Source organism: Eptesicus fuscus, chromosome 10 (genome assembly GCF_027574615.1).
Source record: "Eptesicus fuscus isolate TK198812 chromosome 10, DD_ASM_mEF_20220401, whole genome shotgun sequence".
Taxonomy (NCBI): Eukaryota; Metazoa; Chordata; class Mammalia; order Chiroptera; family Vespertilionidae; genus Eptesicus; species Eptesicus fuscus.
The window spans coordinates 33,744,086-33,767,362 of NC_072482.1; the positions used below are offsets into that span (position 1 = coordinate 33,744,086).

The 23,277-nt window shown below is 39.0% G+C and overlaps 1 protein-coding gene across 50 annotated transcripts in view; it reads left to right on the forward strand.

Moving 5' to 3' along the window:
• Nucleotides 1-18,364, forward strand: part of RIMS1 (regulating synaptic membrane exocytosis 1) — a 409,384-nt gene extending 391,020 nt beyond the window's left edge. For all 50 annotated transcript variants that reach the window (XM_054721883.1, XM_054721881.1, XM_054721885.1 and 47 more), the window contains 5 exons: nt 10,983-11,121; nt 13,424-13,536; nt 16,493-16,594; nt 17,181-17,320; nt 18,122-18,364. In XM_054721883.1, coding sequence (XP_054577858.1) covers nt 10,983-11,121; nt 13,424-13,536; nt 16,493-16,594; nt 17,181-17,320; nt 18,122-18,340 — 713 coding nt within the window. In that variant the 3' untranslated portion in view covers nt 18,341-18,364. The remainder of the gene's footprint in view (nt 1-10,982; nt 11,122-13,423; nt 13,537-16,492; nt 16,595-17,180; nt 17,321-18,121) is intronic.
• Nucleotides 18,365-23,277: the final 4,913 nt, after the last annotated feature.

The following is a 23,277-nucleotide window of genomic DNA, read 5'->3' on the forward strand; positions in this document are numbered from 1 at the left end:
AGGCCAGCAGGGGGTACAGTTGGGAGCAAGCAGGCCGGCAGGCAGAGTTGTTAGGGGCAATCCAGCAGGCAGGCACATGAGTGGTTAGGAGCCAGCAGTCCCGGATTGCGAGAGGGATGTACGACTGCTGGTTTGGGGCCTAAACCGGCAGTCGGACATCCACCGAGGGGTTCCAGATTGGAAAGGGTGCAGGCCGGGCTGAGGGACACTCCCCCCCATGCATGAATTTCATACGCCAGGCCACTAGTTATGATATAACAAACTGATGTGAAACATTCCTGGATGGTAATATCTTGGGAGAGTACAGCCACCTTGAGAAGATTTTACTTTTTCACAGTTGACTCTGCTTCTCCAATAATGCAGAATCTCCTATGGTTGTATGCAGGTCTCTAGAGGCAGTGGGGCAAGGTTGGGGCAGGACTGGCTGATGAGTAGGGGTTGTTTTATAACTGAGATACCACCTGCGTGGGATCTCTGCTGTATTTTCCTGCTGCTGACTTTCTAGAATTTGCTGTGCATGTGTTTGTATCTGTTGCCTATGGAACTAAAGTATCCCATCTGCCAATAAAATCCTGAATGTCCTATTGATACAATGGAAACTGGATTCTTTATTTTACTAGTACCAGTAGTAAAGATATCTTTCTGACCATCAATATTTCTTACCTTTAATTTTATAAATCCAAGAGAAAATAGATAGCTGTTAGTACCTCTGAATTTACTTTCTCATTCTGAAAATTCTGGTGATTTAAAAAATATATATATAATTTCAAATTTTTTAGTTTTAAAAAGGCTGGTCTCTGTACTGAAGTTTTTGTTGGAGTCTTTGCTAAAATCAAATCTTAGTAAATAATGTTTTCACTCTCTATTAAAAATATGTAGACAAACACCCAGTTATGTGAGGATCATAAACCAGACAACACAACATGTGCTGGCACATCCTGTCTTATTCTGTGAAGTATAAGTCTGCTACACTGATCCTCTTTCTCTGCTGCCCTACTGCACCCCCACTTCCCTAGCTTACTTGAGGAATATTCTTTCTGGGTCTCCAGGCTTAGCATTCCCCATAGTCCCAACGTACAGATCATCCACCTGAGGCACAGAGAAGTAAGGATCACGTCTTCAGAGATATGTATACCCAGTAGATCTGTACTCCTACACATCCCCTCCGTTCTTCTTGGACCCCCAAGTTTCCTGAACTGATGGGAGGAAAAACTCCAGGAAAGAGAATAGAATTGTGTGGCTCACATAGGACTTCTTTGGGTTTTTATCATCAAATGTATCACATGTTTCTCAGATCCTGATCAAACTCTATACAAAAACACACAACAGATTTCTTCTAGTGATAATTCTTCAAAAGGATCAAAGTAAAGAATCTGTGGTATTGTGAAGCATGAAACAGTTTAATAAATGAGAGAGTCTAGGCTTTCCCAAGTCCCTGATCAAGAAATGAAAGCCCACATACTAATTGTCATTTAAAAGTTATAAACCAAACTAGCAAAATGCTAAATAAAATGTTTTTGGTTTTCTAATGACCAAGGAGTTCACATTTCAATTTAGAATTCTGACGATCAGAGTTCTGTGCTTGAACTTGGCTTACCCATTTCATACTGAGATTTGCTGCTCACCGCCTTCTATTCCCGTCCTTTGGCTCTGTCCTGCACCTCAAGGGGCCTTGCACACATGTTTAAGGCTGCCTATACCCCTTGGACTTCGGGGTGTGCACATTGGTGTTGCTATCTATCCTCCGAGACTGGATCGCAGAAAGACACATGGGCCAGCTCTGTATGTGGACTTGGGCCATTTGGGCAGGAAATTCTACTATCTGGAGGCTTAGTTCAGAAGGGTAGATGAAGGGTCCAGGTGGGCATGAGACCTAGGTGAGTACATCCTCTTGATCCATGGGGAAGGGAAGGCTACATGAGATGTGAAGAGACTGAGGCCATAAGAGGACCAGGGCAGGGCCCTTTAAAGCACAAGCAGAGGGTTTAATGGCTATACTGAGATGTTCTTGACATAGCACCTTAGAGGCCTGGTGCATAAGATTCGTGCACTCAAAGGGGTCCCTCAGCCCAGCCTGCACCCTCTTGCAGTCCATGGGAGCCCTTGGGGGATGTCCATCTGACGTCTTAGGCCCGCTCCCCACGTCAATCGGACATTCTTAGTGCTGCCCCAGAGGCAGGAGAGGCTCCACCATCGCTGCTGCGCTTGCCAGCCGTGAGCAGCTTCTGGCTGAGCAGCGCTCCTGTGGGAGTGCATTGACCACCAGGGGGCAGCTCCTGCATTGAGCATCTGCCCCCTGGTGGTCAGTGTGCATCATAGCGACCAGTTGTTCTGCCCTTTGGTCGATTTGCATATTAGCCTTTTATTATATAGGATTATTATATAGGATGTGTTCTTATATATAATATGTCTGTATTGATTAACACATTTTATAATTTGATATTTGTCAAATTTTGTTTTACATACAGTCCCTTTATACCCATCCAATTTGTTAGGAAATCATGGCCAATGTTGGGAGGGAATCAAAGGTTCCTCTTTGTGTGAAGTTTGCTTTTAAGAGCTAGTCAAACCCATTTTATTCTGTCCTTGTAGTGTTTATGTGGACAGTATTTATTCCTGCCTTTCAGTAATTATCTTGTAAGTTGTTTTAAGTTTATGCCTCACTCCCTCCATATAGACACACACATGTGCACATGCCCTTTGCCTCTCCACTGTGGATTGGGAAAATCTGAGCCTGAAACAATAAATAAATTTCTGCTCTGCTGCTGGTTAAAGCTTCCTGAGATCCCCTAGTCAGAAGTTACCCAGTTGCCCCTCAGCACCCACTGTTTAGAGAGCCTGATGCTGTGGCTTTGCATTTCAGTGTGGGCTGTCTGTCAGTGGTGACTACTTATATATGACAAGTCTCTCCTAGATCAGTTGAATGCCTGTTTCAGTTTCTCTCAAGAATCCCAGCTTGTCTCTTTAAGTTGGCCTGTTGGATCTCCTCAGAAGAATTTCATATTGCCACCTAGCTCATATTTCAAAGCAGATCATTCCCATTTTGATTAAAAGCCATCTAAGTTGTTTCAAGGAGTGTGTTGAGAAGCACAAAGAACCTACTTTATTTTATAGAATATAGAAATAAAATCTTATACCCATTTCCTTTGTGATCTCAAACTCTCATTTCTGCCCATAACAACCAGTGCAGTATGATCATCACCACACCATAATTGGGAACTTCATATATGCAAGCTTGTTTCAGAATATTAAACTACTAGAGGCCTGGTGCATGAAATTCGTGCACTGGGGTGGGGAGTGTCCCTCAGCCCAGCCTGTACCCTCTCCAATCTGGGACCCTTCGGGGGATGTCCGACTGCTGGTTTAGGCCCGATCCTTGCTTACTTCCTTAGCTGCCAGGTCTCACTCTCTTTATTGAACTCTGGTCTTTCTGGAAATGTATTTACCTCTTCAAGGGACTGCACTGTTTATCATCTCTGGACCCTTAAGCATGCTGCTCTCTTGGCCTGAAATACAAATTCCCCCCTTCACCATCTGGAAGTTAAAATTCCCTTTGAAAGTCCCTTGGATACCAATGCACAGTCTCTCACTAAGTCTAATACTATCAGTTTGACTCTATTTCTGCAGCTTTGTTGGAACACCAGATAAAGTAGTTGGTCTGTTTTTAGGCAGCCTATTTTAGAAATCATCACAAACACCAGATTTGTCTTTAGGAACTGAAACAAAGGAAGAGAAGAATTGCATTCTCACCTCGTGATCTTGCCAGGTCCCTGCTCATTTAGTGGCATAGCAAGCGCAAACTCACACTCACTGATTAAATCGTCCTCTCTCTTCCTTTCTCATCCTCTCTCGATATTACTGAATTAACATAAAATAAATACCTAAAGCTAAATGCATATAAATAAATCCTCTCTGTTGAGCCACACTGAATCACAACTAAACTTTCACTTAGTCTCTTCTACTAAGCCATGACATGGTTGGCTCCGGGCCTGTTTCCTTCCCACACTTACATTTACAGTCCAGGGCCCAAAGCACTCCAGAGAGTTTGTTCAATGGGTAAGTAAAGGAATGAATGAACAAAACATTTCATATTAACCACAACTTTTCTTTGTAAAAATAACTGAATTTCATCACTCTGCATATAAAAAAATTTGTATCACTGATCTCAGTTGTTTCAGGGTAACCAAACGGTCGAACTTCCTCTATTGTTTTTCTTTGTGAGTTAATAGACACTATTGAATTTATCTTTTGGACCCAAATTGTTGAATTAACTAGGTGATTTTTTAAAAACTGATTTTTCCAGTTCATTGATGGAATTGACTTCATGGGGCATTAGAGGCTGCTTTGATAGAACGATGATTTCTTGGACATTATCTACCTCTCCAATGAATAATATTAGACCTACAAATGTGGTGTTTTTCCCTGTGCATTTAATCATTGCTGTCTGCATGGAAACAAGTGCTAATATCACACACCTTAAAAATAATGAACAACCTCCCCTAATCCTATGTGAATTTCCAAATACTGCCTCTCCATCACAACAAACCTTTTCAAAATAGTCATAGGCATTGTCTCTGCTTACTCACCTCTCATTCTGTCTTCTGAGCGGCCATCGCTTTCAGGCTCCCAGCCCTACTTCCCTGAACCTACTTCTCTTGAAATCAGTGATCTCTGTGGAGCCAAGTATGTCACCACTTCTATGTCTGGTCCTTTCTAAAATTCTAAGTAGTTACCAACATTTGTTTTTTACTTCTTGAAACACTTTATTCTTTTCATTTCTGCACCGTGACACTTACCTGTCCTTCCATGTATCTTAGAAGGTCTTAGTAGACTTCTTAGCAGTCTTCTGGAATCCTAGGCTCCATTCTGTCTACTCTTTTTATCTCTATCTACTAGAGGCTCAGTGCACAAAATTCATGCATGGTGGCGAGAGAGGGGTCCCCCTCAGCCCAGCCTGCACCCTCTCCAATCGGGAACCCTCGGGGGGTGTCTGACTGCCGGTTTAGGCCTGATCCCGGGGATTGGGCCTAAACCGGCAGTCGGACATCCCTCTCACAATCCTGGACCGCTGGCTCCTAATCACTCACCTGCCTGCCTGCCTGATCACCCCTAACTGTCCCCCCATACTGGCCTAATCTCCCCTCACTGCCTCTGAATGCCAGCCTGATTGCCCCCCGCTGCTGGCCAGGTTGCCCCAACTGCCTCCTCCCTGCCAGCCTGGTCACCCCTTACTGCCCCGCCCTGCTGGCCTGGTTGCCCCAAACTTCCCCCCCTGCCGGCCTGGTCACCCCTCACTGCCCCTCCCGCTGGCCTGCTCACTTCTTACTGCCCCCGCCCCCCGCCAGCCTGGTCGCCCCCAACTGTCCCCCTCTGCTGGCCTGGTCACCCCTAACTGACCCCCCCTGCAGGCTTGGTCGCCCCCAACTGCCCCCCCTGCTGGCCTGGTCACCCCCAACTGTGCCCCCCCACCAGCCTGGTCACCCCACACAGCGTGCTGTTCAGTCGTTCGGTTGTCCCTCACTAACCCCCCTACCGGCCTGGTTGTAGGCAGCCATCTTGTGAGGGTGTAATGGTCAATTTGCATATTACCTCTTTATTATATAGTATACTTCCTCTCTATTATATTTAGTACCACAGCTTTTAATTTCATCTGCATCCCAATATATCCTGTCTGTCTGTCTCTCTGTCTGTCTACCTGTTTCTGGCACTGACTTCATGGTTCTGAATCATGATAATTCTTTCTACTTTACTCTTCACGAGGCTTTTTAGGAAGCACCTCAAATGTCCTAAAGAGAACTCATCATTTCCATCACCCACAATGAGTTCCCTTTTCAGTAACTGGCACTATCATTCAATTACTAGCAGTTATCCTATGTAAAACCCTAAAAATTACTGATTCCTTCTTTTTTTTTTTTTTTTTTTTTCGGAACCACCTCTACATGGAATAGAGCAAGTACCATAAGCTCCTCTTCAAAATATAATCAATGCCCACCCTCCTCCCTTATCTCCACTGCTACTTCCCTAACCTAAGCCATTATTTATCTCTTCTTAGGTAGGAAAGTAACTTTCCAAATCTTCCCCCTGCTTTCACTTCTAGTTCCTAACACTCATTCTCCACCCAGTAACTACAGGGATCCTTCAAAAACGTAGATCATAGATTGGATGGATCATGACCCCCCTGTGGCTTCCCAGCACTCTCAGTGCAAAATCCAGGCTGCTTCCCTGCTGGTCCTGCACCACCAGGTCCTTCAGCCTCTTCTGCTCCATCTTCTCGTCATCCACCTATGTCACCCTCTCATCGCTTTCTCAGAAAAGCCAGGAAGGACAGTCACTCCTCAGGGTCCTATTCTTGCTCCTCCTGTCTGGGCCATCCTTCCTTCACTTTTTTGCATGGCTGAATCCTTTTCTGCATTCTCAGATGTGGCCTTCCACACCCAGCTGATCAAAAGTAACTCACTCACCTGAGACAGTCTCTTCTGCTTTATTTTCTTCCATGATGATTACCAAGATCTAAAATTATTATGTTAACTTGTTTGTTTTAGTTGTTTTTTATATGTGCTATCCTGTATGATTACTATTGTAGCTCCCACCCCTAAAATGATGTCTATTAGATTATAGGTACTTGGTGCTTAAGGAGTATTTCCAGAGTGAATAAGTCAGCAGGGTGTTTCTAAATATAACACACATCTCTAAATATGAAAAGAGAGTATAAGTACATATGTAAATATGGCACTTTGGAATATTCAGTGAGAGAAAGTTTGTTCTTCCTAAGTCTGGGTAAAATATTGCCCCAAATGTTATGGATTGTACTAAATTTTATGTGTTTGTGAACATGGAATATTAACATATACTAGTTTTCTAATCCTTTGGTTCTTTGTATAATACTTAGGACAGTGGTTTAAGTCAAAGGTTTCATGTTCATAATTTGATAGCAGAGTTCATGTCTTTATCAGGTGAATATTCCTCAATGGATACAAATAATTATTAAAGAATGGTGCTACTGTTAATAAGCATAATAGTATTTGCTAACATTTTATGGTTTAATGCATTATATTGATATTAAAAGTAATACATGTATGTAACATATTTATGCTGTAATTACAGCATATGCAGAAATAGTTACAGTGATTATATACATTTGTACTTGTATAGAATATATGTGATTTTCAACAAAGTTTTCAAATGAACTTATAAGCCCATATGAGGACATATACATGAAAATATCCATGTGGCTAAACTGTTGTTCTATTTGTAAAATAAGTAAGATGAGATTTTATGTTTTTCTAAACTGTGATATAATGGTGTGATCACAAGACTGAGATTCAGAAAATCAGGTTTCTAATGCAGTTTCTGCTTCTAACTACTGTGATGTTGAGCAGGTCATTATATTCACTAGCTTGTAAGCTCCATGTGGGCAGGGGTGCTTGTCTGTTGTGTTCACTGCTGGATCACCAGCATCTAGAAAAGACTGGGCCCAGTGTAAGTGCTGAACAGATATTTGTTGCATGAATTATGCTTCACAAAATTTCTAGTTTCTACACCTATTAAACAGTGTTCCTCCCAACCCTTTCTTCTGAATAATATTAGAGCCCTTTGAATTTAAATGGGGCAGATTCATAGCTGGAACTATTTATTCAGCTTTTACCTCCGCCTTTGTAAAATTGTTCAGTCCATCAAAGCTCTTTGCATTGAATATTAGCATAAATAAGGCAAGAGCTAAATTGGTCTATGTTTGCCATCTTCAGAAGAACTAAAAAAAAAACTTTAAAATTTAAAATATGTAATTCAGATTCACAAAAGTAAATATGAGAGGAAGGTCAATAACCAACCTTTCAAGTGATGTCTTTTCAAAGTGTATAGCATTTACATTTTGGAAGCTATTAAGGTTTAAAACTGCTCTAAGGATTTTGGGATGCCCTGTAGATATACCCTTCTTTAAGAAAACTTGATATTCCAACTTTTTTAAAAAGCAAAAAAATTAACAGACTCTTCTCTTTTAATTTTTTTTTATTTTCACTAATTAAACAAATATGTAATGAATGACAGCCATGTGAAACCTGTATTGGGAAATGTACAGAAAGCAGGTCTTGACAGCCTACCTCCACGATCCCCAGGACTGCCAGCTGTCCACAGAGCGGACAGGACCAGTGTCCACATTGAAAAGACTGCAGAAGAAACCTGGAGGACTGTGTGCTTCTGACAAAACCACAGCCCCTCCTGACCACCATGCAGCCTCCCCGCCGCAATTACCAGGATCAGTTCCTCTGTGGGGTTCCTCCCCTGTCCAATGTTTAATGAGACCCTGACCCCTTTTTTAAAAACCCATTGCTGCTCTTACTCTGTCACTCTCTATCCCCCTTCTCCTGCCTAACTTTTTTTACACAGCAGGTACTACCAGTGATATTGTTTGTTTATTTGTTCATTCCCTTGTGTGCACACAAGAAATACACACAGTGGAATGTAAGCTCCAGGAGAGCAGGAAATTTGTCATTTATCAGTATGTTCCCAGCACCTAGAACAGTGTGTGACGCACATTAGGGGCTTCATAAATATTTGTTGGTTGGTTGGATGGATGGATGGATGGATGGATGGATGGATGGATGGATGGATGAAAATCTGAAGGAATGTATTCTCTAACCTGAAACTCCTTATGCTGATCCCTTAACTGTTTCTCCTCCAGTTTCCAACATCACCTTATCATTTGGATTTAGATTTGAAGTTTGCCCACACTTTTTCTAGCCATGATTATCAACGAATTTGCCCCCCTTCCCCCCCCACCCCCCGCCAGCTGTATTGCCTCATCCTGCCTTGGAAACTTTTGTCACAATTGGTAATAAACCCTTGGGGCTTGTCCCTCCCCGTCAGGTGGGATGTGGCCAATGTGTGTGCATGAAGGACATGTTTGTTGCTCTATCACAGCGACTTCATAAAGGACCTACATCTAAGAAGGAGGCACAGTATTTAGATAAATATACTTATAACAAAACTGTACAGTACTCAGAATGGCCGTAAATGAAGTCCCTGCCTTTGGTATGTGTACACATTCTACAATAACAAGTCAATGGACAAGACAAACGCCAGAAAGGGAAAATGTAGAAAAGTCCTATGCCTTTGCTGGATAAATGGGTACATCTGCATAAATGTTGGCAGGGGTGCAAATTGCTGCAATGTTTCTAAATGACAATTTAGAAATAATTATTAAGATTAAACAGATCCCTACACTTTGACCAGCTTTTCAATGTCTAGAAATGTATTCTATAAAAACTCTAACAACTGAGAATGCTCATCAAGAAAGAGATGGTTTAAGTATGATACCACATAGCCGTAGGATGGAACAGTGCAATCACTAAAAACAATAAACATGGATGTGTTTGTATTATATTATGATTATATTAAATGGAATGAGAAAATTGCACATTAGGATTGTGGTATCATCCTGTTACCAAGTTTATCCCACTGTTCTCCATACTAGGGATAACAGTCAGCAATATTCACATGTCTCTCTCTCATAGAAATAAGTTCTATTTGGAGAAACAAACAAATTGAGGTTTAATGGAAGATGGAGCAATGCTCTGAAGAAATATGAAGCATGGCAAGAGGATAAAGATTGATGAGGACTGAAACAGAGACCCAAATAAGATGAGGGAGCAAGGCGAAAAAAGTCAGCTGGGGCGGCCAGTAAGGAAACTGGGCCTGAGACACATGCTTGGAGTGGATGAGGAATTCAAGGAAGGAAGTGTGACTGGACAGCAGTGTGCACATGGGATGAGGGTGAGATCTGAGAGGTAGCCAGGTCCTAGCTAGCATTCTGTAGGCAATGAAAACAATTTTGGGTTTTCCTTTAATTTCGGTGATAATTCATCACAAGATCTTGCGCCAGGAAGTATCATAATCACAGCTGTGTTCTTAAGGGATCACCATGACTCTCCTGAAGAGAATATTCCATATTGAGTCCATATCACATAACCAATGATATCTTTTATTAGACAATTTACAAAAGGGGTGCAAATCAGAGGAAAGCATGCAATCTTCCATATGGCTTATTTAACAGTTTTTAGGCACCTGCTTCACAGAAGTTTTATGAAGATTGAAAAGTTTATGTGTATATTCATATATAGGTAGTTTCTGTATGTATCTATGTATATAGAGCATTTTTCATGTATTATGAATGAATATTAAATGATACTTTAGAAAAATTGAAATAAACCCATAAATGCTTATAGGATGTGTAGATGAAAAAGGCATGGCAGGTGTTAAAGGTCTAATAGTTTATCTAACCTTTTGATATTGCCCTAATCAAATAAATGTTTTAGAATTTCCATGCTGTAAATAGAATGTTGGTTAATACATTTCCAATGGGCTCAAGGATATTGCTCTAAAGTCCAAGGGCCATAAGATAACTTTGAAACCTTGGAATTAAGATAATACCTATTCAACCTGCATAAGCAACATACATGCCATCTTAAATGAGATTGTGTTTGTTAAAGTGTTGTGAAAATCATCAAATGAAATACTGAAGTTTCTCTACGAGGACTGCTGCTATGTGGCAGTACCCAAACTGCGGTATTTTCCATGCTTTCTTCCAAGTGCCTCTTCTCCTTTAAAGGACATGGCCCCTCATTTAGGACGGTTCCCACACATTGGAGCATTCCAGATTAGGTTGTTCAGCAACTTTCCACATAGCAGTTCGGTGCCAAATTCATTTTTTCATTGAAGTTCACAACTTCGGCAGCAATAAAACAATGAGTTCATTTTGGCTCGTTGAGATGCAGGCAGTCCCTGACACCGGAGCAATGGTGCCACCCCTCTTGGCCAAAGCACACTCTGGCAAAAAGATTTAATTAATCAGATGATTCTGTTAGACACCATTTTTCTGAGTTTAACTTTTAACTATGCGCATAATGAACTATTGTATTTGCAGAGTCGATATTCAGGAAACTGCCTAAACCAAACTTAGAGTTTCTTTCACTCTCTCCTGCCAGAGTCGGGCCACAAGAAGTTAAAAAGCACCATACAGAGAAGCACAGAAACGGGCATGGCAGCCGAAATGAGGAAGATGGTAAGACAGCCAAGTCGAGAGTCTACTGATGGCAGCATCAACAGTTACAGCTCCGAGGGAAAGTAAGTGACGTCGGCCTCATCTGCATGGCTTTAGAACCACGGACATGTAGTCATAGGAAAAATAACACAGCCACCAAGGGTTACTGTGAGCTTCTTCATTTCATTAGCTGGTCAGTCATCTATTTAAAAATACCTGACCTTGTGATACATACACACAGACATACCTCTGCACCGACCTAGTCATTCAGACCTTCAAAGGAATGATGCAATGTTGGGTTAATATAAACTGATTTCTATCATTCAGGAAAGTTCAGAATAGTCCACTCATGGATGTTTATTGTAGAAATGTCACCTTTAGTGGATTATTTCATATAGGAAACTCATTGTCTGGCCCGGTTACCGAAATCTGAATTAAAATTTAGAAGTGAGGAACAGACTGGCAGCTGTCCGAGAGGAGGCGGGTTGTGGAGCTGGGTGAAAAACCTGAAGGAATTAAGCAAAAATAAACAACAACAAAAAAAAAAACCTCATAGACACAGACAACAGTATGGTGATTATCAGAGGGAAAGCGGAATGGAGGGAGAGGTAGAAGAGGATATAAGGGGAATAATTGGTGATGGAAGGAGACTTGGAGTAGTGAACACACATTACAGTGTACAGATTATGTGTTGTATAACTCTACACCTGAAACCTATGTAATTTTATTAACCAGTGTCACCCCAATAAAATCAATAAAAAAGAAAAATCAGGAAAATAAAAAGAAAAAATAACCAAGGAAATAATTTTTATATTCTTACATTTCTCCAAACTATTTAGGGTTCTAAGTTGTAAGTTTAACAATCTCATAACAGCAACTTATATTTTCATGTTTTTAAAACATCACTAACTCATTTTTCCATTAAGATAAAAGCCCAGGATCTATCTTCCTTGTTATTTTTTTAACTAAAGAGTTTTAGTTAATTCCAAAATTAATTAATTTTGAAAAATATAACTAGAATTTATTTCTTATTGTTGCTTACTATTTCATTTTCCTGTGCTTGAGAATTTTTCTGATAAAACTGAATTTTTACTGAGGTGACAGATCTTACAAATTAGTAATTATTATCCTTCAGTGGGTTACTTGGGGATTAACCATGTAAATATTTTTATAGTTATTCATTTATTACCATTTAAATAACTCATTTACCAATCCTAATATTAATATTTTATTGTATTTTACAGGAATTTTTCTATTTTGTTCAGAAAATGAAATAAAAGTATGCCAAGTTCATATTTGCGATATGCTTTCCCATTCCTAAAACTTATAAGTTTATTTATTTGATCAAATTATTGGGATGCATGCTATCAGCAAGATATAGTTAAGACCACAAAAATCAGCAGGAGTGAAATTTATGGAGATAAACTTGCTGGCAAAACACCAATATGTGATGAAGTGTTATAAAGCAATATCCAAATGCAAGACTGGAGACATTATTTTTATATAAAAATTAACAGATCAAATAATATTTACATTCATCATGGATAAGCCCCTTAGCCTCTCAAAAATTTATTTTCATAGTCTCTGGATGGGTGATAATATGTACCCTTCTAATTCCCTTGGTTGTAAAGAAATGGTATCTGTGGAAGCACATTGGAAGCAATAAATCTCTATGGACATCTGTTTATTTTAAAAATGCTTATTGCAGTCCAGCCACCTAACAAGCCTGGTTCTTGTTACCCAGGATACATCAATAAACAAGAAGAGCATAATCACTGCTCTGCTGGAGCTCACAGCCCAGGAAATTCAGGCAGTCATGCTGTAGTAAGAAAGAGACATATTTTAATCAATCCATTGCCATTTGAACTAAATAAAAACCTCAGATAATATAGAAATGCAATGCACTCAAAATGAATAAATTAAACACTTTTATTTGTAAATAAGAATGTGTGTATGATGCTATAATACTTAAGAAATCATTAGGTATTTTTTTAAGTTTAGCATTAATATTACACAATGTTTATGAGCCATTATTTATGTAAAGTTCATGATATAAAAATGTGCATCTTATATTTTATGTCAGTGACATACTAGTATTTAGGTAAGGAATTTTATTTGTAGGTGTCCAGAAAATGTAATATATTAAAAACTATAACAGAGCTCTCTTGACTACCACATCTGCTCTTAATTTGAGAGTTTAGATCTTTTCTCAATCAATGATGACTCTCACTCATATGCTTGCTTGGTGCAGAGGCGATGCAATCAATAAGTAAGCTGATTGTCTAAGCAGTGTTTATGATTCATGATCAGAATTAGTAGTATAATGGAAACTATGAAAAAAATTCTAGGAGAGCTAATGTTTTGATTTTGTACTTTTGCTAATAGCTTAATATTTCCTGGAGTGAGACTAGGAGCGGACAGTCAATTTAGTGATTTTCTCGATGGGCTGGGACCAGCCCAGCTTGTTGGCCGCCAAACCCTCGCCACCCCTGCAATGGGTAAGAATCAATTAATTTTTCTACAGAAAAAGTGATATTTCATGGTTGACAAGGTCATTTAAAGTAACATAATTGTAATGCAAGTGAAAAGTAACATTTCAGCTAGGGTGTTGCTGGTTTCAAATGACTATTCTAATTTCTAATGCATTTTTCTAACTGGAGACATTATGCAAAATGAATAAAGCTAATCCTACATCTTTGAATTATCAGAAAACCCCTGTCAAAATAGAGAGTCTACAGTAGATTCAAATGTAGGATAAAGGGTAGCATTTCACAGCATGGGGAAAAAATGATGGATTATTCAGTAAAGAATGTTAGCATAAAAGTTTCATTATGTAAAAATAAATTGCCTTCCTACTTCAAAACTTAAAAAAAATAGTAATATTTTAGACTCAAATGTAAAAAGAAACAAGGAGTGGGAAAAGATACTAGAAAACTAATGTCATGTTTCTAAAATCTTGGTGTGGAAATAATTTCCAAAGGATCAAATCAAAGCCAGATAAATTGAAAATGTCTACTAGCTAATACACCCTAAATGAAGTTAAAAGAAAGATAATGAATGGAGAAAATTATATGTAGCATGTGCCATAGCTATTTCCTGAAGGACATGAGATCCCAGCTTGAAAGGACCCATGTAGCACTCAACAAAATGCTTGAAAATAGGTCGATGCAGAGGCACATCATCATAGAATTTCACAACACCAGAAATTAACAGAAAATCCTCCAGTAGAAAATCTTCCAAAGAGGATAAGTCTATGCAAAACTATCAAAATCATATTTTCATTGGACTCTTTAACAATAACACTGGGAGCTAGAAGTCTACTGAGCATTATCTTCAAAATTCTGAGTAGCAATTGATTTCCAGCATAGAGTACTATAGCCAGCCAAGTTTTCAAGTAAGTTTAAGGCTAAATAAAAACTCAGGACAGTAAAGGTCTCCAAACATTTTCCTCATACCCAAAATTGCACAGAGAACTATTGGAGGATATATTTCCATGAAATGAATGAAGTGAATTTTAAAAATTGTGAACTAAAATGAGAAGATGAGATCCAGTAAATAAATGTTTCAACACAGAGATAAATGGTTGGTAGTGAAGGAAAATCTAAAGATAACAGCTGTAGTAAGCTTCAAAGCAATTTGTTCAAATTGTATCATGTCAGACTTCATAAGATTAAAATCTATAGAATACCTAATGTATTTGATTTTATGGAAGAGGTAAACAACTCAGGAGAGTGTGTGGGGTTGAATTAGTGATGTGTACATAAAAATGTAAGCAAATCCTTTCTAAAAAGATACTTATTAAGTGCAGGGAAGGGGAAGAGCTGTCCAAAAAATGAGAAGTAATAATCTAGTATCCCAGTTCACTCAGTTATAAACAATGTTACATAATCATAATAATATAAATATTAATACTGGAAAATGGGATGACCGAATGTATCTAGTATGTGGTGGGACTAGGAAAGAAGTGAGAGAGATTGAAATTAGAAGTCAATAATGATATCTAAAATTGAAAAACTAGCATGATATATATAATAAAAATCGCCTTATAGCCCAGCCAGCGAGGCTCAGTGATTGAGTGTGGATCTGTGATACAGAAGGTCACGGTTTGATTCCCAGTCAGGGCACATGTGGGCCCAATCCCCAGTGTGGGGTGTGCAGGAGGCAGCCGATCAATGATTCTCTCTCATCATTGATGTCTCTCTCTCTCTCTCTCTCTCTCTCTCTCTCTCTCTCTCTCTCCCCCCCTCTTTCTCTCTGAAATAAATAAAAATATGTTTTAACAAAACAAAACAGACGTTTTATAGAACATTTTGACTCATTAAACTGTCTATATGTGGTTAAAACCAAACCAGAAAAGACCAGGAGACCTCCAAGAGCTGAGATCTAAAACAGAGACAAAACTAATGAACAACTGACCTGGCAACTTGAACTCACAACTGAAAAATGGAGATAACTCAACTAACTAAAAATAACTTCAAAATAATTACATTTAACATTTTCAGAGCTGAAGTATTATCTCCATCAGAATAAGAAGAATATCTTATTAAAAATGGGTAAAGCATATGACAAGCAAGACATAAAAGAAGGAATACAAGTTGAAATTACTTAGAAATATGTTCAGCCTTACTAATAATCAAGAAAATGCAAATTATAACTTTTTAACCATCAGGTTAGCAAAAATTAGACATATTGTTAATACCACTATTAGTGGGGTATAATACTTCTGGTGATAGTGCAAACTGGCACAGCCTTTCTGACTGATATTTGGCAATATGCATGGAATTTTGAATGCCCATTCAATTAGACCCAATAATTTAAAAATCTGAGAATTTATGATCAAGGAATATTGACAACGTATGCAAAAATTCTTTTTAAAGCTATTCATTATAATGGCAACAATGTAGATAGCCTATATTTGGTTAAATAGTTAATGACATGCCTATTTAGTGGCCCATACAGCCAATAAACTGAGGATGTCTGATCATAATAGCTAGATAGATAAGTAAGAAGGAAGGAGGGGAGGATGGGAGGAAGAGAGAAAAGTACTTATGAGATTGCTAGGATGTTCACCAAAACAATAATGGTGATTTCTCTAAATGGAAATATAGATAGATTATGCTTTTTATTAAGAAGTATTATATACTAAATGACATAAAGGATAAGACATCTTATTAGAGTACAAGAATCACTTAAATACCTCCGTATTACTGTTGCTAAGCAATTTATAACCTAATCTGGGACTCTCTTAAATGGATTAGTACCAGAAAAATTAAGAGAAATATTTTGAAACCTGACTTGGAGGTAGGGAGAGAAGGGCAGGATTGGGGGGTTCTAAATCTTTGTTTTTATCAAGATCATAAAGACCCTAATTTGGAGCCTGTTACGAAGCTCTATTTTTTTAACTGACCATACCTTCAAAGAAGCTGACACGTTTTGCTTCCCCTCCACTTGCAGGCGATATACAGATTGGAATGGAGGATAAAAAGGGCCAATTAGAAGTTGAAGTGATCAGAGCACGAAGCCTCACGCAAAAACCTGGCTCCAAATCTACACCTGGTAAGGGAAGAAGTTTGGACCAGAAACTCTCACACGGGCAAAAAACTCAAACACCTGCTGCATTGAAGTTTTATATTCTCCGTTTTTTTATCATCTGATTGATTAAAAAGGCAGCTTTCTGTGTTCTTTGAGGCTATAGAAATGAATCTTTGCACAATTATTCTGTCAGAAAGTATTAGGAATAATATTGTCATATTAGGAAAAGTTTAGTTATGATTGTTTCTTAGCTTACATCAATTAGTTTTTTGGTACATTTACAAATGCAAAAGGAAAAAGTTTTGTTGTAATACAAGGAAACAATGAGCTTTAAGATATAAACCTGAATTGTAATTCCAGATGTACCCCAAGTAAGTCAAAGTCTTAAGGTAACTTGCATACATTTATTTGAAATTATGAAAATGGCTGTAGTGATAACATATGGGAGTGAAGGAGTAGAATTTCTGAAGCACTTCAAATTGTAAAAGATTTAAATAGTCAATGGAAAACTTTCCGTAAGCATCTCTAAATCTCTAGTAAGGCATTTTCTAATATAATCCATTTAACTTAAAGGATTAACTTCTCATACATTAATATTACTTTTGTTTAGCTCCATATGTCAAGGTGTATCTTTTGGAAAACGGGGCCTGTATAGCCAAGAAGAAGACAAGAATTGCACGGAAAACCCTTGATCCTTTGTATCAACAGTCCCTGTTGTTTGATGAAAGTCCGCAGGGGAAAGTTCTTCAGGTGAGTAATAGCTCATGTGACTTTTTACATTGAAAATCCACATTATCCATGTAGACACCAAAGAGGTGATCAAATAGGAAGAGACTCAAGTTCAGTAGGGAGAAATGTGGTATAATATTCTCCAGTAGAAAAAATAGCAAGTTGCTGTTTACTGTGAAAATAATGTATAGTATTAAAATATATATGGGTTTAATGGAATTTAATAAAATAAACTTTCTTCTTTCTCTACCTTCTTTTCTTCCTTCTCTCTATACTCTCCTCTACTTTTGCCCTATTTGTCACCCCTTGCCTCATCTTGATAGCTAGATGTAGATGATGATAGATAGATATCAAGGCAAATGATGCCAGTAATAGTTTATTGAGCATTATTATCTACAGACATGAGACACAATGAGGAAGAAAGGAAAGGAAAACAGAAGTGTTCAGGGGCCAGCAAATATTCAGGACTGGCTGAATGTCAGGTGCATTGCTTATTAGATAGTGGTTACTAAAGAAAGTGTTGAATTTATATGTAAATGAAATTGTATATGTATTTCTTTAACATAGTTTATGTATGTATTACCCCTCATTGACTAGGAAAACATTACCTGCCTTCCATCGAATCTAGAACAAATTGTGAAGTGTCTTTTTGAGCACCTTCATGTTAGTATCTTCTTACCTAGTTTTCCTCCGTGGTGTTGGTTATATTCATTTCCTCTCCTTAGCTCACTGGCCCACCTTTACAGAATAGTTGCTTTCAACTTTCCTAAGGTACAACTCTAGAGAGGAGTTCAAGTTTATTGCCTTTCTCTGTCTCTGCAGGTGATTGTCTGGGGAGACTATGGAAGAATGGACCATAAATGCTTTATGGGTGTGGCCCAAATCTTATTGGAAGAACTTGATCTGTCCAGTATGGTAATCGGATGGTACAAATTATTCCCACCGTCATCATTGGTGGATCCCACACTCACTCCCCTAACCCGCCGGGCTTCCCAATCATCTCTGGAAAGTTCAACTGGGCCTCCCTGCATTCGATCGTAGTGAACTCATACTAGAGTCATTCCAATAAAGCTCTATCTTTCAGGATAATAATCGGAACCAGATATTTCATGATCAAAAGCATTGTTGAAGACAGACAATCAACTTGTGCTTTGCCTGTAGTAGTTTTCAATAATGTGTCCCAACTGTTGTTTCAAATCTGGCTTCATATGACAGAACAAGGCAGTGTATCAGATTACAGGAAGAGCCAACAAGCTAGTGAGAACCACTGATGCTTCTAATAGAAAAAGAAGAAACTTCAAATTTACACACACACACACACACACACACGCACGCACGCACACGCGCACGCCCACACGCCCACACGCACGCACCCCAAATTGAACAAACTGGAAACTCTCACTCTGTGATAAGTTGTATTTTACACGTTTTTACACAGACCACGAGCAGTGTTATTTCCCTGGTGTTCGACGAGTTTGTTCTTTTGTGTTTTGTTTCTGTGTGTGTTATTTGTTGCTTTTGGATTTGTTTTGTTTCGTTTTTCACTGAGTTTGTTATTTACCCTTGTTTTTGGCTCTGTCATGACTGGCCTCGTGATGCTTACAGAGACCCTTCCTTTCTTTTTCCAAACTCGCCACAAAAAGGGCTGAAGCAGCCTCTGTAGCATCTCCCCTACACGTTCAACAGCTGGACAAGGCGAGGCCCCTGAAGGGCTCCACTGGTTTCCATGCTATAATTCTTCAGTCTGATGTGTGGAAACCCAGAAATCTTCCAAAAAATAGTCCCTGAATCACCATGTTTAATGGAGAGCACATCTGTTTGTGTTCTAAAAATTTACTTTCTTTTCCATTTTTCTGCATGGAAGACTTTTAAAGAAGTCAATCTGCAACTAATGCTGGGAACAAAATTAACTGCATAATCGTACCTTGGAAACACTCCTTGTAATGCCTTTTTCTTCCCAATATAAAGGAAAAAACGTATATACTCATGTGTATAAACCACACTTGACTTCCCCGAATGGTGATTAAAACGGATTTGGGCCTAAGACACTTTCGGCAATGCCTGGGCTTCTCGGCTGTGCCTCAGTGCAGACACACTCGTCCACCCAGAAAGAGCATAGTATGAGCTGTTCAGTATTTCACTGGAAATTCCAGTTGAACTATTCTGCACTAAACTAATGTTTTTATCAAATTTTAGTTTACATTTCTTTGAGATCGATGCAAGCACAAAGCTCGTTTTTGTTTTGTTTTTTTAATGCAAAGTATCTTACTTTTTTGGGGGGGGAGATGAAACAAAGTCAAATTTCAATGTGCATTTTCTTCAAGTTTTTCTTGGCCTTGACTTTCCCTTGTGGCATTCTGTGTGTGTGTTCCATACTGCAGACGCTGCAGGTGCATTGACATGTTCTTCTCATTTTATGAGTCATTCAACTTTTGTGACTACACAGATAGAGCAGCATGACTTGGAACTGTTCAACGCTGCATGCACATTTTGTAAAAAAATAAAATAAAATAAATAAAAATGAAAAAGAAAAGAAACAAATGGTTATTTAATAATGTATGTTAGTTCCACATAGGCCCGCTTGTATGTTGCATGTACTTGTACAGTTTGCTCGTTAATTACTATACTGAAATAACCAAGAAATCTAAGCCATCCATTTTTGTTATAGACATTTTGCAGGTTTCCGCCAGACTCGATCTGTGAGCCTGGGGTGAAATGTCTATAGATGGACTTTATTTTTTACCCTCTGGAAAACGTGATGTAGTATGGACCAAATTCCTTCTAATAAATATTTTGGTGTAGATTCCTACTGTGGGGCTGTAACACATGTAGACACTGTGTACACACTAGGTTTTAATCCATAGACATACTGCCTGCACCAAGTGAATTCTTTATCATTATTTACACATGCCAGAATTACCTGCCCATCATTCCACAGGGCACAGACTGACCACTACTCACCATGCTGAGCAGGAAGAACTGAAGCATTGGTGCACTTCTACTAGATTCCGTTCTGTCTTAGTGGCCAACACTCAACTATAATTGGGTAGTATCTTTCTATTTTGACCACTTGTCTTAACACTCCCCTGTGCTTTTAAATGAACTTCCAACTCATGTATGTAAACATGTTTAATAAAATTTACTTTTCATGTCAGTCGGTAGCCATCTGTGTTCTATGTTTTGCCCAGATATCCACTGTGGGTTCTATGGTGCAAAATGGGAGCCAGATCATGGGAAGGGGAGGTTGGGATTTGTTGTCTGCTGCGGGCGTTTGACTTGACTTGTCACTGCACTATCTATGTCTTAATCTATGGCCCAAAGGGTACTTTGCATCACGTACAAGTTTTCACTTTGTCAGCCTGTCTAAGTGAGCACATGACTATACTTCTGAAAAGTGGCATTATTAAAAAACAATAAATCTTATGAGAATAAAACGGAAGGTTGTTTTTCTGCTGCTGTTTGAGTGTGCTAATAATAAAAGAGACAACTCTGTTGTCCAATTGACAAATCATTTCACGTAATGCAACATATCAAAATGTCAATTCCCGCGTCTCTCGTCAAAGCATCTGGGTCCTCTGTCCGTCTTTCTCTTCCAAACCCCTAATGGATCTGTAAAACCTTGCCTTAGTGTAGGCTGGCTTAACAAACCAAGAAATATATTAAATCCTCTTCAATAGAACCTTAGGAAATATATTTTCCAATATAGTAGAGTCTCTAAAACTGACATGATAAACGAGAAATTATTAGCTTTCTTAACTTAATTTCATGATATTTTTCTTCTGCAATAGTGTGTTCACAGATTTCACAATCAGCATTTTCACACTGAAGCACTGATCCCATGTTGTTTGGTAGTAAAATAACTGTTGAGATCTACTTTTCGCCTTTTAAGAGCCCTTACATTTTTGTAGACCACACCGGCCTTATCTTTGTAAAGCAAAATAAACATAGCTGACTCAGTATCAAATTTGAGACAATAAAGCAATTTGAAACATGTCACTACATCAGTTATTTCAAATTTTTTAAACAAGTTGACTAAATTTTACCCTATTGAACCAATCAGTTGTTTGGTCTACAGGACATGAAATTATCTGTCATGCTGGGTCAACAGGAGACTAAAACAATAGATGGATTCCGTTGACAGCCAACTGTCAGAGTGAAGCTGTTTAGTGCACACGCAGTGAGAAAGCACATAAGGGGTAGGGGGTGAGAGGGGGAGGGAAAGTCTGCCATTAAAATAGGCAACTGAATGTGGCTCCTATTTTCTAGGCAGAAAAGCAGAAGTCTCTCTTCAAGTCAGACACATCTGCACAGCATTATGATTTCAGGGCCTGCAATGATGAGAAGTAACTGGAGGAGAAGCGATTTTTCTAAGTCTTCATGGTTTCTTGCTGAACCTGACCATCTACTTTCTGGAAATCCTAGCCTGAGATATATGATCTGATTTTACTTAACTAACAGCATTAAGGGCTTTGTTGGGTACTAGATATTAAGCACTTGGGATATAAAAATGAAAAGAAAGAAAAAAAACCTTACTCTGTCTTAAAGGAGCACTCTATTAAGAGAGATCATTGCATTTTTAAAAAAATGCAATTACATACATTTTATTAGTGTACAAAGGGCTACAGGATTGTGTTTAATTCTCATAATAGCCCTATGCGTTAAGTACTCTTATGACCCCTATTTCTCATAAAGGATCTATCTGCAGCTTGGAGCGCTAGACAGGAGGCCAAAGGTCACAGTGCAGTTGGGGATGGAGCTGGGATATGAACTGAGGTCTGGAGGACTCTGAGCCTGCCCTGCAAACACTCTACATCTTCCAGTAAATACTGACAGATGAGCTAGATCTTCAAGGACAAAGAGTCCACCAGCTTGGAAAGCCCTCTAACCCAACCATCCTCCGCCTGAAGCAGCCCTTGGCCTGCATGGTTTCCCAAGCTCCTGTGCTATTACGGAGGGAGGTGCCAGAATAGGGACATGAGGCAGGTGAACTCTTTTCCATCCACTAAAATGTCTCAGGTTGTTCTCCACTGACTCTCTCTGTGTGTCCTCCTCTGCTGCAGTCACTCTTGGCACCATCTAACCTCTTGAGTACATCCTATGCAGGTTTCAGGAAGAATATGAATAAAGGACACAGAACAAAGTGATCTTTAGCCACGCCCAGACTTATCCTTTGGTTCCCAGGAAACATGATCATCTGAGTACCCCGTACCCTACTTCTTGCCCCCAGTCCCAGTGCAACAGTGCTCCTCAGTTCTGCATCAGTCACAAAAATCTGCATCTTGGAATTGAACTGATACGCCTTGACTCGCAGCCCCATGGAGTTTCTCAGCCCTCCCAGAGTCAGTGCATACGCCTCTCAGGTGTCTGCTTCCAAAAGAGATTCCATTGCCTTATCCCTCCTTGTAAACATTTGTCACAATTCTACGTGGCTCACTTTGGCTATATACCATTGGGGCTTGTCCCTACCCCTCCAGTGGGATCTGGCCAATGTGTGTGCATGAATGACAGTTGCTCTACCACAGTCACTTCATAAAGGACCTACATCTAAGAAAGAAGGAGGCACAGTATATAAATAAATATAAATATAAATATAAATATAAATATAAATATAAAATATAAATATACCAAAACTAAACAGCACTCAGAATGGCCATAAATGAAGTCCCTGCCTTTGATATGTGTACTAGTACACATTCTACAATGACAAGTCAATGGACAAGACAAAGTCCAGAAAGGGGAAATATAGAAAATTCTTGTGTCTTAGTTGGGAAAATGGGTACCTCCATATGAGTCAACAGGGCCATTGGCCTTCCTACACACACCTACACACACACACACACACACACACACACACACACGAATATAAGCTCCACTATAACAGAAAACTTGTCATGGTTTTTGGATTAGTATGTGTTTTGTTATCTCTTCATTCCTCTAGATTTTCCAAGTTCTATCAACACATAAAGTAAAATCACTAG